General features: G+C 41.4%; 1 protein-coding gene across 3 annotated transcripts in view; it reads left to right on the forward strand.

Annotated features, from left to right (window-relative positions):
* The window catches only part of RELN (reelin), a 285,563-nt gene that overhangs the window by 216,803 nt on the left and 52,203 nt on the right, over nt 1–16,557 (forward strand). For all 3 annotated transcript variants that reach the window (XM_081023370.1, XM_081023371.1, XM_081023372.1), the window contains 11 exons: nt 1,797–1,873; nt 5,663–5,821; nt 6,747–6,935; nt 7,032–7,305; nt 8,216–8,356; nt 8,464–8,641; nt 8,787–8,871; nt 9,545–9,727; nt 10,859–11,030; nt 11,204–11,306; nt 15,160–15,389. In XM_081023370.1, coding sequence (XP_080879496.1) covers nt 1,797–1,873; nt 5,663–5,821; nt 6,747–6,935; nt 7,032–7,305; nt 8,216–8,356; nt 8,464–8,641; nt 8,787–8,871; nt 9,545–9,727; nt 10,859–11,030; nt 11,204–11,306; nt 15,160–15,389 — 1,791 coding nt within the window. The remainder of the gene's footprint in view (nt 1–1,796; nt 1,874–5,662; nt 5,822–6,746; nt 6,936–7,031; nt 7,306–8,215; nt 8,357–8,463; nt 8,642–8,786; nt 8,872–9,544; nt 9,728–10,858; nt 11,031–11,203; nt 11,307–15,159; nt 15,390–16,557) is intronic.

Raw genomic sequence — 16,557 nt, forward strand, 5'->3', positions numbered from 1 at the left:
CCACGTCAAATATGCTTTGTAAGCATATTTAAATCAAAATTTGTAGCTAGACATCATTTCACTCCATAAGGGCAAAATGCAGACATATTATTCATTGTTGGTAGTTAAGTTTTTACGAAGTGGTCAAAGTCTAATGGATAGTCCCTGAGGAAATTACAATTAAAACAAAATATATAACATTTGATGCAATCTCAAGTGAAACTTTGCCCTTTGAGACAGCTCACCACAATCTCCATGTTTATACCCACGTTTGTGTTATTTTCCATTTCTACTTGATTATAACAAAACAAATTAAAGTGATGAACAACAAAAAAAACCCAACAAAACAACCTGGTGTGATATTTTAATTAATATGAAATATTAATTAAAAGGTTGGCAGAGGTTTGTACAATTATGAAAAACAAGGAAGTGGCACAAAACAGTCATTTAAAAATTAAGGGAACAAAGGTGAAATGGGTTTCTTTGGTACCTGATCCCATTTGCATCAGGCAGAATGGGAAACAGGTTGGCATGAGGACTGACCTCCCTGGAGAACACATGACAAAAATCACTGGGTCCAAGAAAAGACCATCACCTATTTTTGTATCCTTTGTATTACAGGCATCCCCCCACTTAGGCAGGGGTTACGCTCCAGACCCTCTCAGGCATAACTGAAATCACATAAAGTGGGAAGCACCCTCTAAGCACTCTTTAAATGCCCTCTCTGCTGCTCTTTTTCCAACCTGTACCAAAAATACCGTATCCAAAAATATCCACCACTAGAATTGAACCTCTGAGGCTGGCAGGAGGCTGGAGAATGCGGGGGGGAAGTGGCTGCTGCTGTGCTACCTGGCACATCAGCTGTTAGGCGGGGAGGCTGAGCAGTGTGAACAAACTCCACTATGCCTCTGGTCTCTTTGGGGCTTTTTCTGGCCTCACTGATGTCCTCTTCGGGCTCAGGGGGGGGGGATCTCCTTGCAAGCCACAAGGACTCTCTAGCTCTCTCCCACCATTTCCGGGTTTGGGTTGAATTATATATTTATCTCCTGGCACCATATGTGAGTGGGCGCTATGCAATGTGCTCTAAACGCCTCTCTGGAGTAGACATTTAATTCAGACAAGTCCTATTAAGTTCAGTGGATCTTCCTTATTCCCAGGTGTGTAAAGGATTGCAGCCTCACTATGGATATGTTTGAAAACCATGCAATGTTTTAGTACATAAACCTTTGAAGCCTAGCCCACTCTCCTGCATCAGCTGCTTCTCTCCTCCGTCCCCCAACTCTGCCAATTCCCTAGCTACGTGAAGAGGTGAGACAGGGAATGGACTCCTGTCACTAAGTAATTCTAATGAGTGGGGCAGAAGTCCCAGAGGAGTAAAGGGCATCAGACTACTGTTTAGTGGCAACACCTAAAAGGTGTCCTTTCCCATAAAGCCTGTGGCACTCCAGGCTAGTAAAAATTTGAAGCAATTTTAAGTAGGAAGAGCTAAACAGAGGTCTATGCAAACTACAATTTAAAGAGAAATCATGTGCTAGGAAAATGTGTCTGATAATACTATCCTCTGGGCCAGTGGTTCCCAATTAGCTGAGTGCTGCGGACCCCTGTTTTTCAAAAGCCAATCCATGGGCCCCCTACTTTTGAAAATATGATATCTCTATGGTAGTTTTTGTTATGTGAACGGTGCCACAGACCCCCCTGGGTGGGTTATGCGGATATTCTGGGGTCCGCAGACCACCAATTGGGAACCCCTGCTTTAACTATGCTGTGTGTGTGGTTTTTTCTCCCCTAAAAGAAATGTTCAACATTTTTGTTAACAGACTAGCTCAGTTTTATGTACAAATTGGAAGCAAAACAATCGGCACAGGCTGCAACAAACCCAGAGCCAGAAATGAAGGTAAACTCGATTTTTATTTAGTTGTAAGTTTTCACATATTTAAAACTGTCTTGTTGATATTGTGTCTTAATTTTTGTGAAAGACACATGGAAACCCATTATTTTGTCACTAATTTTACCCTCACAAAATGCCCATCAGTTTGATTTTTGGGGGCAGATTCACATTTCACACCTGAGTGTGATCCCTATCAATGAAGCTTGGCCACTAAGGGATACAGTCAATGAAACACTAGGGAAGGGGTTAATCCTACTTCCTGACCCTAGTAACCACTGCTGTTGAATCCTAATACTGTCCTTTTTAATAGTTTCCTTTCTGTCTTCTATGTCATGCAAGCTGATAGGCCTCCTGATGTTGGTGCACATTGTGTACACTGCAATGAGGAAGCTTTGGGGCATGCACAAAGGGACCCATGCGATCTGGAATCTTGTGCAATTGAGATTCCAGCTCATGTGAGTGCCATTGCACATACAGTTGTATGTGAAAGTCTTCCTTGCTGCGGATGCTTGTTTTGAGAATCTGGTCTAAGATGCACACACAGTGCATGTGTGGATCTTGCTTGCAGTACCAGTCACCACACAGGAGCAGAGTAAGGTCCAAATCTTCTACTGTTGTAGAAGGAATAGGCTCAGCAAAACAGTTTCGGACAAAGTTACACGAGTAACTCACAATTTATGTGCATTTGACTTTATGCGATTGGCAAAATAATTTAAAGCAAAAGGGGGCGGGCATTCTGGAAAAAAAGACTTTGGTAACCCCACCCGCCATTGAACCCAATGTGTTCTGACAATGCAATTTTTTGCTTTACACTTTGATCCCAGAACATAAGCCCCACATAAGCTGAAGGTCACACAGAAAAATAAGGTCCAGCTTGTAGGCTTTTCAGATACAAGCAACTCTCCACTTACACAGGGATTACATTCTGGACCCCTGTGCACATAAGCAAAATGCACTTATGTAGGGAGCCCATTGCAGTACATGCAGCTTCCTGCCCAACAGCTGTTCAGCAGCGTAGCCTGGCAGCAGTGAGAGCTCCTGTGTGCCATTTTGGAACCCTTAGAGTCTTTTTTTCCTAGACCTTTGGCTCACTGACATCCTCTTCGGGCTCTGGGGAGGGTCTCCTCACAAGCCACATAGGAATTTCCAGCTGTCTCCCACCATTTCAGGTTAGAATTGGTTTATTCATTTATTTCCCGGCACCATGCATAGACACGGTTGCGCCCAAGTGGGGAGATGCCTGAACAGATATATACAGATACTAAGTATTGCCGTTGCTCTAAGTAACTTCAGATAATCAAAGCACAACACTGAACAGCTACTGAACTGGCTGCCATGCATTAATCACAGATATAGTTGGAGAATTGGGCCATTACCACAGCAACTGGCTGAGTTGACCTTGCACCTGTGATCAACTCACCCATGGGGTGATTTCTGCTCATCAAGGAAATTAACCTCTTCCTACGTCCAGCTACTGCAACAGCTTAGGCTATATTTTGCTAGCATTGAGCTGTGGCAAACCAGGGTGTATGATGGGGCAGACAGGCTTCTGGGCCTGACCCTACTCATACATGGATCCAATGTGTGTGAGCATTTTGACAAAGTAGGCATAAAGATGAATGTGCATTTATTTCCTAGCTATACGAGTCCCAAACTCTATGGTCTTTCAATTGATGGAGTTATTCTTGAGTCACCTCACAAAAACTGAAGTTGGGGGAAGTATTATTTATACTAACATTTATATTTAATTTTTACGCTACTCAATTTTTGCTGTGGTCGAGCTCTTTCTTTTTGTGCCTATGTAGTTGAAACAAATAATACTGAATTCTGAGCAGTCAAAGCACACAGCACGGCCTCGTGAAACAATCTGAGCACAAATATTGCTTTCACCAGAGAGAATTGTTATCTGTGTGGCAGCTTTCCTGCTGTTGGTCATACTCTGAGGCCAAATGAACTATGTAAGTAAGGAATAGCACAACAGCTGGATCAGGCCAATGGTCCATATGATTCAGCATCCTGTTCTCACAGTGTCCAACCAGATGCTTGCGGAACCCAGCGAGCAGGATTTGAGGACATGAGAACTCTCCTCTCCTGTGGTTTCCAGCAGCTGGTGTTCAGAAACATGGCTGCCTCCAGCTGTGGTTGCAGAGTCATCATGGCTAGCAGACATTGATAGCCCTCTGCTCCGTTTTCATAGTCCATTTTCTCCTCACTTGCAAGAAAATTCACTATACAGTGGCCTTGACCACATGAGACAAGACCATGGTATTGTGAGTTTCTTTGCCAGCTGCTGCCGTTGAGAAAGAAATTCACTTTATAGCCTCACAAAATGGCTAGGAAGTTGGGTGTTCACAGGGACGCCTGTCCTCGTCGTAAAAGTAACATCTGGGTGAGTTTTTAGTTCTGTTTGAAAAAGCAGAGAAGTGTTCTATAATATCCTCTACCAGAGCCTGTTGACATCCTATGATTTTACAGTTTGAGGGCCACTGAATATTCCATATTAATTTTGTAGAACTATAACATTAACTTTTCATGGTAAAGAGCTCCTATCTTTAGGGAGAAATAGGTCAAACATATCAGCATCATACAGAATGAAAATTAGAATGTTTTAAAAGCCACAATTTCTCTGTTGTCATGACAGAAAAAGTACTGCATTACTTGAAAAGTAATTGAAGCATTGATTCTTGGCTGCTGCTGGGTTATTAATTCTGCTTGGTTATTAATTCTCAAACCAAGTTATCACAACAGTACCCCTCTGGTTTTTTTATGGGTTTTGTGTATATGACCATACACTGATAAAAGACTAATTATGCATGAACTCAAAATTGCATGCATGGTAGATTACAAATTGCCTCTGTGTGATTTTGTGCTTAGTCCCAAAGGCTGGACTCCATTATGCTGCCAGCACCATGAGAACAATCCTTTAGAGACAAATGCAAAACTAACCCCATCTTCTCCTATAACTCTTAAACCAAAAGCCCCGACTCCCCATGTGATTCCCAGCTCACAGACATCTCTCAGCCTCAGTGTAATGCTGCCACTTCAAATGTAAATCTCCCTAAATCCTTCCGCAGAGTACTCATATCTGTGAAGTATAGATGCCTCGCTAGTGAGATGCAGGTATTAATTTGTGTTTATGGATTTAAAATCAAATTGGCATTATCAATAATAAATTATTGACTAGAAAACTTGCAGTGGGTATTTGTTTTAAAGAGCAATGGCAGCAGGTTTCCCTTGTAGCATTACTATTACACTTGTTCCAGTTCTGCAGCAATATGTTGGAGTGAGGGAATTAATCTTGCTGCTTTGTTGATGTGAAAACAGGGATACGGGATAAATGTAATTCAGTTCACAAAGAAAGGTGATCCTACCTAATTTGCACTGTCCAAAACAATATGCGAACCAAAACACAGCCACTCTTTGAAATTCACCATTCAAATTCAACAAAACACGTTTTATAATATGTAGTTTAATTTAATTGATTTTTTTGTGGGACAAGAGCAGTTCAGGAAAGTTCCAAGTTCTGTGAAACAGGTTAATAGGAGCCAAATCTTTGTTTATGTTGCAATAGATGATAAGCTTTTAAGTGTGCTTATTTATCAGAAAGCAAATAGTCTGTATAAGCTCATAAGTTTTCATTTTAAAAGAGAGAATTTTTTAAAATCAAGCTTACCTTGAACTTATGGAAGAGTTGCTTAAATTTTGTCTTCCGTGTCCGCTGGTGAAGACTGGCCTGTGATCCTAGGTTTTCTGCAGGGTTTTGACTAAATTACTGTGTTCCATCTTAATGTACAGGGCTTGTAGTTCAATATTCAAATGACAATGGAATAAGCTGGTATCTGCTGCGAGAACTGGACTTCATGTCTTTCTTAGAACCACAGATTGTATCCATAGAATTGCCTCGTGAGGCCAAAACACCAGCCACCGCTTTCCGATGGTGGCAACCTCAACATGGTATGTGTTTAACACTATTATGAACCTTTACCATTCCAATTTAGTATGTAAGTTTTAAGACCTAGTAATGGCTAGGGAAGATACAATTTTGTTTAATGAACATTAACATGTCTATGCTATAAACACTGGCAAAACAAACCCTTGGTGTGTTCAAATATTAGGGTACATATGTTTAAGGTCCATTGATTTTGTTCATTGTTTACTAATTCAAGTATGTTTAATTGTACAGTGAATTAATTGTACCATGAATCTCCACATGTGCCCTGGATTCCCACATTTGATTATGAAATATCTTTTCCTACTGTCACCAAGCTTTCCACTCCTGTTTTGCCTTCTTGGCCATCTCAACTCAGACAGACCAAGTTCTTAGTTGGGATGAAGATTTTTCACTAGGCCTACCGTATTTTTCGCTCTATAGGACGCACTTTTTCCCTTCTAAAAAGTAAGGGAAAATGTGTGTGCGTCTTATGGAGCGAATGCAGGCTGCACGGCTAAGCCCAAAGTCAGAACAGGGAGACGGAGCGCAGCGCAGTGCTCCATCTCGCTGTTCTAGCTTGGGGTTAGCTGCGCAAAGCCACCGCAGGGCAGCGGGGTGCCTTCACCGGCTGTCCCCGGAGGCTTCACAGGCTGTCCCCGAAGCCAGAACAGCAAGAGGCTATCCCAGAAGCCAGATCTGTTGCTCTTGCTGTTCTGGCTTCTGGGGTTCAGAATTTTTTTCTTCTTGTTTCCAGCCCCCCCCCCCAAACTAGGTGCGTCTTATGGTCCAGTGTGTCCTATAGAGCGAAAAATACGGTATATCATAGAATTGTAGAGTTGGAAGAATCTCCAAGAATCATCTGGTCCAACCACCTCATAAATTAGTCGTCCCCCCCCCCCGACATAAAGTGTGGGGAAATAATGACCAAATATTTCTATTTGTTTGCAGGGAAGCATTCAGCGCAGTGGGCTTTGGATGATGTCCTTGTAGGAATGAATGACAGCTCTCAGACTGGTTTTCAAGATAAATTTGATGGCTCTGTCGATTTACAAGCTAACTGGTACAGGGTCCAAGGGGGTCAAGTAGATATTGATTGCCTCTCTATGGATACAGCTCTCATATTCAGTGAAAATACAGGTAAGGCTCACATTTAGTAAAATGCAAACACACTATAGCTTCTTTTAAAAAAATGAATTTTAAGTAAAATGGTTTTCTTCCTTGCACTCTTTTTAGGAAAATCTCGTTATGCTGAGACTTGGGATTTCCATGTGTCTGATTCCACCTTCATGCAGTTTGAGCTGAACATGGGCTGTAGCAAGCCATTCAGCAATTCCCATAGTATTTACTTCCAGTATTCCATAAACAATGGGAGAGACTGGCATTTGGTGACCGAAGAGTGCGTTCCTCCCAGGATAGGATGTCAGCATTACACTGAGAGCTCAATTTACACTTCTGAAAGGTTTCAGAACTGGAAGCGAGTGACCATCTACCTCCCACCTGCAACAATGTAAGAATTACTCTCTTATTCAGGCTTCCTCCACCCCTTTACTGTTTTGCTGTGAAAAAAAGTGTAGAATTTAGCTCAATTTTTTCACATAACCGTAACAGAAACTGTGAATGATTGATTCCTAAGGATGCTTTTAACCACAAACCCTATTTTAATGCACAGGACTGTTTACAAAGAGGGCCACCCTAGAGCAAAGGACATTTTTCTCCATGCTTCAAGGTTAAAGTAACTATGCTTTGGCCAAATCAAATGGTCACATCTCACATCTTCCTCAGAGCTAAGCAAGTCATTATCCCATGACGAAAAGGGGAGAACTAGATGAGACGATAAACATAATTGTAGTGTTCCTCTTGCTTTAAAAGTTAAAAGGTTAGGTTGCCAGAATATGGGGCACCTCATATAAGCACAATTTGGGATAGTTAACTCTTGGTTTGGATTTTATTTTTTAAGGGTGTTAAAAAGATATGCATATGATTTGATAGAAATAAGTGTGGTCCTGGCATAGGCTACCCTTTCAGACTTGAGGGACACATTCCCCTGGGGGGGGAGGGAGTGCGCAGGGGCACATAACTGTGGCAGCAGGTGGGACCACAGGAAAAAGTGGCGCAAAAGCAAAAGTCAGTGGGACACCTCCCCCCTGCATACCGTCATTTGTGAATTCATTCTCCCTCTCTGCAGGTTTGGAGGGCCACATAAAAGAAATTAGAACTAAGATGCTGATAAATTTTCACGAGGAGCTTTTTTTATAGCTAATTGCTGCAAGTTGTGGAGAACTGCATTTAAGATTGGAAAATGAGAAACTTAGAGAACTGAAATTGACTGACCCTCCCCCCCCCCCGCAATTTCCGATCCTCTTTCCCCAATAGCAGCGGGACTGCTCTGAATTATTATTTTTGTTTGCGATTCCCAGATCTCCCAGAACACGCTTCAGATGGATTCAACATAATTATGTTCCTGGTGGGGATATGTGGGCTATTGATAATGTCATCCTGGCCACTGGATGTCCTTGGATGTGCTCAGGCCACGGGATCTGCGATGCTGGCCGCTGTGTGTAAGGAGACACATGTTTCATGCCCTTTTGCTTCTTGGTGATGTAAAGATTATGTCTCATTAGTCAGTGGATATTGTTCCCAACCACCCCCCACAATTTGTTTTCAGGTGTGACAGAGGTTTTGGAGGCCCTTACTGTGTCCCGGCTGCCCCCCTCCCTTCTGTTCTGAAAGATGACTTCAATGGCAACTTGCATCCTGACCTTTGGCCTGAAGTCTATGGAGCTGAGAGAGGGAACCTGAATGGCGACACCATCAAATCCGGAACAACTCTCATCTTTAAAGGGGTTAGAAGTTATTCTTGTTCAAAATGTTTTGATTGTTTTTGCAATGCCTTCTTGAAACTGTTTAGCAAGATTAAATTATAGAAATCCTTGATCTGCCCTGCTGAAAAAGAAAAAGAAAATAACTTCTTCATGTCTGTTGTTACAGGAAGGGCTGAGAATGCTTGTTTCAAGAGATTTAGATTGTACTAATACAATGTACATCCAGTTTTCATTCAAATTCTTAGCCAAAGGTAAGGTAATGATTTATTACTGTAAATAATATAATCCGTACTAACTTGAAAAACTGTGGGTAATCCGTAGACTATTGTCATTCTGGAGGGCAGAACCAAAGAGGCACTGATGATCAAAATAACACAGGTCAGCATATTTTGCTACAGGATGGTTGACCAAGTAATGACTACAACTCCATATTCTAGGAGCCCCCCCCCCCCGGGCCAAGAAACCTGCAGCCATAAGTGACAGTGAAAAGGTGTCATTCTAAGACAGGCATAGGCAAACTCAACCCTCCAGATGTTTTGTGACTACAACTCCCATCATTCCTAGCTAACAGGACCAGTGGTCAGGGATGATGGGAACTGTAGTCTCAAAACATCTGGAGGGCCGAGTCTGGTATGCCTGTTCTAAGAGATTGGGAGTAACATTTTTGGCCAGTACTGCATGTTGCCCTTCTCCTTCCTCTCTTGATCTTTGACCCTCCCTTAAAGAGCCTTGGATTAGTAGCTCATATTGTTTTACTGTGGGTTGTTTGTTTCTTTGTTTGTTTTGCAAATTGGCAAGGCTAGGGTTTCTTTGTAAATCTGCTTGTACTGTGTTTTAATTTGAAACCTCATTCATTGTTCCGTAACAGCTCATTCTCACAGCGACTTTTACATTGTCGTTATGATTTCCTCCCTCTTGTTCTAGGTACCCCAGAAAGGTCTCATTCTGTCCTGCTTCAGTATTCCATCAATGGGGGCATCACTTGGCACCTGATAGATGAGTTTTATTTTACTCAAACAACGGACGTTCTCTTCATTAACATCCCACTTCCATATGCAGCACGAACCAATGCTACACGGTTCAGGCTCTGGCAGCCTTATAACAATGGTAATGAGAAATAATACAAAATCGTATATAATTGTGTATATTTTTACTTAATTTCAAATGGTGTGATTATACAAGGCTTCTGCTCTGTTATATTTATTTATATATTGCCTGGAATCCTGCAGCATGTTATAAAATTAAATTTCAACCTCTGTATTTTGAAGGTTTCCCTGGGAACTGTTTTAAGGGTGGAGTAAAAATGCATGTAATGAATAAATAAATGAGCAAAACATTCCTATCTTGTACATATGAAAGACAATCCAGGAAGTGGGCAAATATGAGTGGCAGGAGGCAACAAGGAGCAGGAAAGGTTACACCTTTTCTCAGGAAACACGGGTTTCCTATGGCTAACCCAAAGCTTGATTATAGGGATCCAGGGTCATCAGGAACCAATCACAGTCCTCAGTGAAGGAGTTGCTTAGGAAACGTTATCAGAGACTGTGGCTAGCAAAGAGGCGTTACTAGTTATGAATTTGATGTGCCTGAGTTAATGTACCCAGCAGAGAGAGATAAATTAAATATTTCTCCTCAGGCCAGGCTACAATTACCCATACGTACCACATTTGTTACTAGGAAGACTATGGCGCATGGTAACATCTTAATACATTTTTGGAAAAAACAGGTTAACCATAGTGATGGCTTGGGATGGGGAAACAAAATCAATTTAGTTCACATTTAAAAGCAAACCTTTTCAAAATAATATGAAAACCAAAACACAGATATACTTTGACATTTACACTTCTTTGAATTTTGTGACACAGTTCTCCAGCCAACTAATGTGTACAAAATGTATATTGGTGAAAAGAAGTGTCCGCAATATGCATATATTGGTAAAAAAAAAAATTAAATGCATTATTTAAGGGGAAATTGTAGGCAAAACTGCATACAAACAAGTGTATGTTGGGATAAATTTGCACTAAAATGCTGCTGAATTTTTCACGAGCTCATTTAAAAATAATTTGCAACCTGGTGTGGAAATGTGGAGAACTGCATTTAAGAAAGGAAATATAAGAAACTGAGAGAAACAGAATTTGACAGATTCCTCCAACCCTAGAGGTAACTTATCATGTGTAATTATTTTCTCCTGTTCTAGAACAATTAAATCAGTAGCAACATAGGTATTTATTTTCCTAGGTAAGAAAGAAGAAATCTGGATTCTAGATGATTTAATTATTGATGGAAACAACATTAAGAATCCTGTAATCCTGCTGGATACCTTTGACTTTGGTCCAAAGGAAGACAACTGGTTTTTCTATCCTGGTGGCAACATCGGGCTTTATTGTCCATATTCTTCAAAAGGAGCACCGTACGTATCATAAAATATATCCAAGACTATTCCAAAAGAAAGTTTCACTTACTAAAAGTGGTGTATTTATGCTAGAAAAGCGGAATGTGCTATCCTCTCGTAAATTAAATAAACATATAAAATGTATGTTAATAATTTAGCTATGACATAATCACTTTTGTTTCCCTTAATAGGGAGGAAGATTCTGCGATGGTATTTGTTTCAAATGAAGTTGGGGAACATTCAATTACTACAAGGGATTTGAACGTGAATGAGAACACCATAATCCAATTTGAGGTACTTATCATTACGTTCTTCTCCTGCTTATTGAGCGTTAGTCATTGCTAGTCTTGCTTTGACATTTCACTGCCTCTCTTATATGTTATTAAAGGATAGTGGAGGGAATCCTGTTAATGTAATCTATGTGAATCTCTAGAATTAGCCCAATCCCATACAGAAATAAGAAAAGAATTATATTCGTAGTATGCATTCACCTAAACTTGGTAATATTTTGACCCATTAGTCCTCTTTTTATATTGTAGTTATTATAGTTCATTACAGTATCCTTAGGGTGAAAGTTGTGAATGACAGGAGAATGTAGATGAAAAAAAGGCTTTCCATGTTGAGTTTGTTCTGTCCAATGTATTAGAAAACCCACTGGTGCTGTGATGTCATCTCACTGTACATTTCCCCCTTTTTTTACATACAGACAGGGGAAGATCTACTATGAAACTAATGAAGCTTAAGCTTCAGGGCTGCTAATGCTGGAGGGGTCCCAGAAGTGAATTTAGTCCACACTGCTTAAAATTTTTGAGTCCATTAGACCCAATTTGAGTTGCACAACTCAAATTGATTATTTTTTTAAAAATTGGTTTCTATTTCAACAATCCCAAAGTTTGAGAGTCAGTAGCAGAGATGTTGCAAAGGTTTGGTGATCTGTCATGGAACAACCCCATTGAAGACGATAGCAGTGGTTACCCAGACCTTGTTGCTGGTTGCAAAGGGGGCCCCATAACAGTTCAAAAATGTAGGTCTGCCCTTGCATATAGACACACGTACAAAACATAGTTTGGATCTGGAGAGGCACCGGTGGAATGGGTAGGCATAGGGTGACTGTCCCTGGCAGCCCTTTCCCAAACTCCCTGGAAAGCCTCTCCTGATGTTCAGGAGACCCTTTTGAATGGATTCATATGAAACACAGAACTGCACAGAAAGCTAGGCTGGGGAGGTGGAGGTACCTTTCAGGTGTGTGAGGTGCTTCTCTGGATCCAAGCCTATAAAAGCACAAAAAGACAATTTCCATAAAAGGAACAAGTGTGTCTGTGTGTGTCTAGTTTTACCACCTAATTTTGTATTTCCCATTCCACATTGTTTGATATTGTGTGGCAAAGAAATATGCAATATATTTGTGTCATTATATTTGTCTGCATTATAAATGGATGGGAGAAGCACCGTTTTCATGCTTGTCATGATGTATATTTCTGTCGTCAAGTACTATGTACCATCTAAATTATACTCAGAGCAGACTCATTGAAATCAATGGACTTCTAAGCTAATTGAAGTCAATTGTTACTAACTTGAGCCCATTGATTTCATTGGGTGTACTCTGAGAACGACTTAGTATATTTTTGGAGAGTCTAAATTAAAAATGGCAACCAAAGTGCGTTTCCCACAGGGCTTTTTTTCAGCCAAAACTTGGCAGAACCCAATTCTGGCACCTCTCAGGTAGACACCATTGCCATTATAAGAGAATAAGGGAAGCATTCATAGTGAAAAACAGCTCTGGTTACACACATTTATTTGTATACAGCTAGCACATTCAGAACATCAATAGTCACAGCACATTGTTGTGCAGTTTAAGAAGCAGCTGAACGTACGCCTTGTGTATTCCTAGAAAATTTGCTTTGGCTGTGTATTCATGCACATTTCAATTTGTCATGACAACTAATTAATAATATATAGAATGCAAACTGTTTTCTGTTTTAAAATATAGATTAAAAGCTTGTTCAACAAATGCCTTTGAGGTCACATTCAGACATGAATGACTCTTCAGTGCGCTTACCCCATAAGACCTGCACACACATCTTGGCATCTGGCGAAGGCATTTTGCTTTTATAAAAATTAAATGTCTTCAGCTGAGGTCTTGGAACAGGCTGATAAACATGAAGTCATTATGCATAATGCAGTAAAAGTTGCCATTCCACACTCCTGGATTCAAAGAACTTGATCTGCTGTACCATGTCTCTTGGATTCCAGATCAGTAGGTGTTTGACCTAGTTATGGAAAACTAATGTGCATTATGCTGATTAATATTCAGCATTTAACATTTTCAACCGTAAATAGTTTCATTTTCTATTTAGTTCAGTACATTATTTATTCATCTATCTATCAGACACATTTATATCTCCCTCTTGCCTCAAAGAGCTCAGGGGAAAGGTAGGAACAAAGTGGACATTTTTCCACAATACAAGGGGTCATAACTTATTCTTACTTTACATACACAATTGCAACCTTAGCCTTTTCCCATTCCCCATTTATTTATTTATCTCCCCACTCCCACACCCAGTGGGTTTTCCTTGCTTACCAGGCTCTGGGAAGGTCATTGAAGGGCCCTGGGAACACCCTCCAGAGCCATCACACATCCTTCCCAGAGCCCGGTAAGCAGCCCTCCACCTCATGGGAGAAGGGCAGGTCTCAGGGTTCCTGGCTTTGCATGATTTTGCCCTTACACACAGACCCCCTGGAACCAATGCCTCTCAGTAGTATCAAGGTTACTTTTGTAAAGCTATAAGTGGTGTATTTTAGAAGTTTATGTAAACAACTGCTTGTGCACTGTTATAGCTGTTCCCTGAAAGAGGACTCTCAAAAGGCAAGGTTCCATAATGTGGTACAGGATTTTATTCTCATGTTTCTCTAGCATTGGAACTATTGTTTTTCTTTGCTAAAGCTGTGACTGGGAGATGTCCAGTTCCATTGCATCCAAGCCATCCCTTGCTCAGGAGAGGGATAGAAAAAGTATAGCACCAGGAGAGTGGAATTCATTTAACTGCCTCCCATTCAGTGGCTGCCTCCCATTGGAGTCAATGGGAGGGCAATTACTTATATCAGTCTGGTCCTTGCATAGATTTCTGGCATGTTTGTGAGTGTATCTGTGGAATCCTGTGGTTCAGAATTTGGCGTATATGTGCTCTTCTTCATACTGCCCAACAATCCACTGGATTTTGAGGGACCCATGAAAGGAACTTCACTGGCAGAGCAATTTGTCAACCGAGCCCTTCTACAATGTGCAAAGGCAATGCATATGTCTCTGCGCTTCTGAAATCTTTCACCTTACCCTAATGCCCATCAGCCAATGAACCTGCACCCTTAATTTCTTCAGTTAACTTGCTTCTTCCTACTAGCTAGGTACTATAATTCTGCTGTGTAATAATTCTCCAATCATTTTTAACATTTGAAGGTAACTAAGTGGTAGTAATGTGATGTGTGGGGCAGATTTTTATACACTCTTGAGAAATTAATGAGTTTTCTCTTGTAAAGACTTCCACCGGGAACCTATAGAGACACATTTCTTTGGGAAGGGAGGTCAGGATCACTGATCTGAGTTGTATCCAGTACTAGCCCTGCTCAGAATAGAACTGTTAAAATCAGTGACCTTGTCTAACTTAAGCCCATTAATTTCAATGAATACTATAAGGAGAACTTAGTTGGAGATAGTTGCTCTGTCTCTCTTGCTCTCCGTATCTCCTTCAGATATGAATAAAACACTCTGATCTTCCAAAAACAGGTGTAGAGGCACAACTGGGAAAGGAGTGCTCATGTTGTAACTTCATCCTCTGTTATGGCGTTTGAGCACGTGGGATGATGTCTCTGGTCTGTGGGTGTTGACAGCTGCAGAGATCTAGAATTCTGCCCACTCTGCCAGTATTAATATTTCTGCCAGCCCAGAGACCTGAATGGCACAGGGCAAAGAGCAGCAAGAAAAGAAGACTCAGTAGTGCCATAAGCCCTGCTTAAGTGGGAACACCAGGAGACACAGTCCCTTCTGAACCTCTGGCCCAGGGATTCACCCTTTTTATAGAGTTGCCTAGTGGCAAAGCATCCGTAAATGTAGGCCATGCAATCTTCTAGGTTTTGTTTTATTCTACTTCAGATTAATATTGGATGCACCACTGATAGCTCATCTGCTGACCCAGTGAAACTTGAATTCTCCCGAGATTTGGGGGCAACCTGGCACCTGCTTCTTCCTTTATGTTATAGTAGCAGCAGCTACCTCAGTTCTCTATGCTCTACAGAGCATCATCCAAGCAGCACTTATTATGCCGGAACGACCCAGGGATGGAGAAGAGAAGTCATCCACTTTGGAAAGCTACACCTTTGCGGGTAAGTACTTGACGCTGCTCACCTAGCTTTTCTCTTTATATCCGTTTTTCAGCAGTACCGCTCTTTAGCACACAAAGACCGGCTGGTTATTTGTATATTTATATACCCAGGTGGCTTCCAGGTGGTTTACAGAGCAAGAAAAACATCGCCCTGATGGATGACCTTTTATTGTGAGAGGGACAGGGGAATGTGACATTGTTAACTTCTGCTCAGTCTCTCAGCAGCTTTTGATACCATTGGCCATGGTCTTCTCCTGGACCAGTTCAGTGGGATATGTATTGGAAGCACCATATTATGACGGTTCCGTTTTTATATTCAGGACCATGGACAGAGAGTAGCACTGGATGAGTGCTTCTTGGCTCCTAGCTCCTTGGTACCCTGTGCACAGGATACTTATCTGCCCCCCAGTGCTATTTAACATCTACATGAGGCTGTTGGGAGCAGTCATTAAGAGTTGGGAGCAAGGTGTCATTACTATGCTGATGGCACACAGTTTATACATTACATCTGTTTCTTACATTATATTTTAAAGATATAAGAAACTCTGAATCAAGCCTGAAATGCCATGGAGATGTCATGTTTGAATTGCAGCCTAATGCAGAACCAGGCCTGTGAATGATAAAACTTATGAAAGCCATAGACTTGTCTCAGAGCCATGGTGCATGTATCACTCAGGATATTAGGGATCATTTGTGATTCGAGGACCTGTTTCCCACTTGGGAATAATAAAAACACGAGGACACAGCGTATTAGGTTAATAGGCTAGAAAAGGCCACAACTTTATTGATTACAGCATGTGAGAGGTATTGGCTTAGGCACTGGACAACCACAAATTTTGACTCCACCCACTCAGAGAGGGGCAAGTCTGACGAGGGTTAACCACCAGTAGGGGGATTCTGTTGATGCAAATACAACTATAAGCTCTCCCCTGATGTCACCGGGGGTCGTGCCATGGCCCCCAGCTGCACAGGGCATCGGACAGGACCCACAACCGCTGGATTCCTTTAATGGAATACCCAAAAGTGAAGGGGTAGGCGATGGCCACACCTTGCCCTTCCATACACCAACAACCTATTCCAATGCCTAACCGCCTAATACCGAGAAAGTTGTGACGATTGCTACGAGGTAGGCGAAAAAAACCAAAAGGCCGATGCCAATTTGCCCATTG

This window comes from Podarcis pityusensis, assembly GCF_964106645.2.
Source record: "Podarcis pityusensis genome assembly, chromosome: 10".
NCBI lineage: Eukaryota > Metazoa > Chordata > Lepidosauria > Squamata > Lacertidae > Podarcis > Podarcis pityusensis.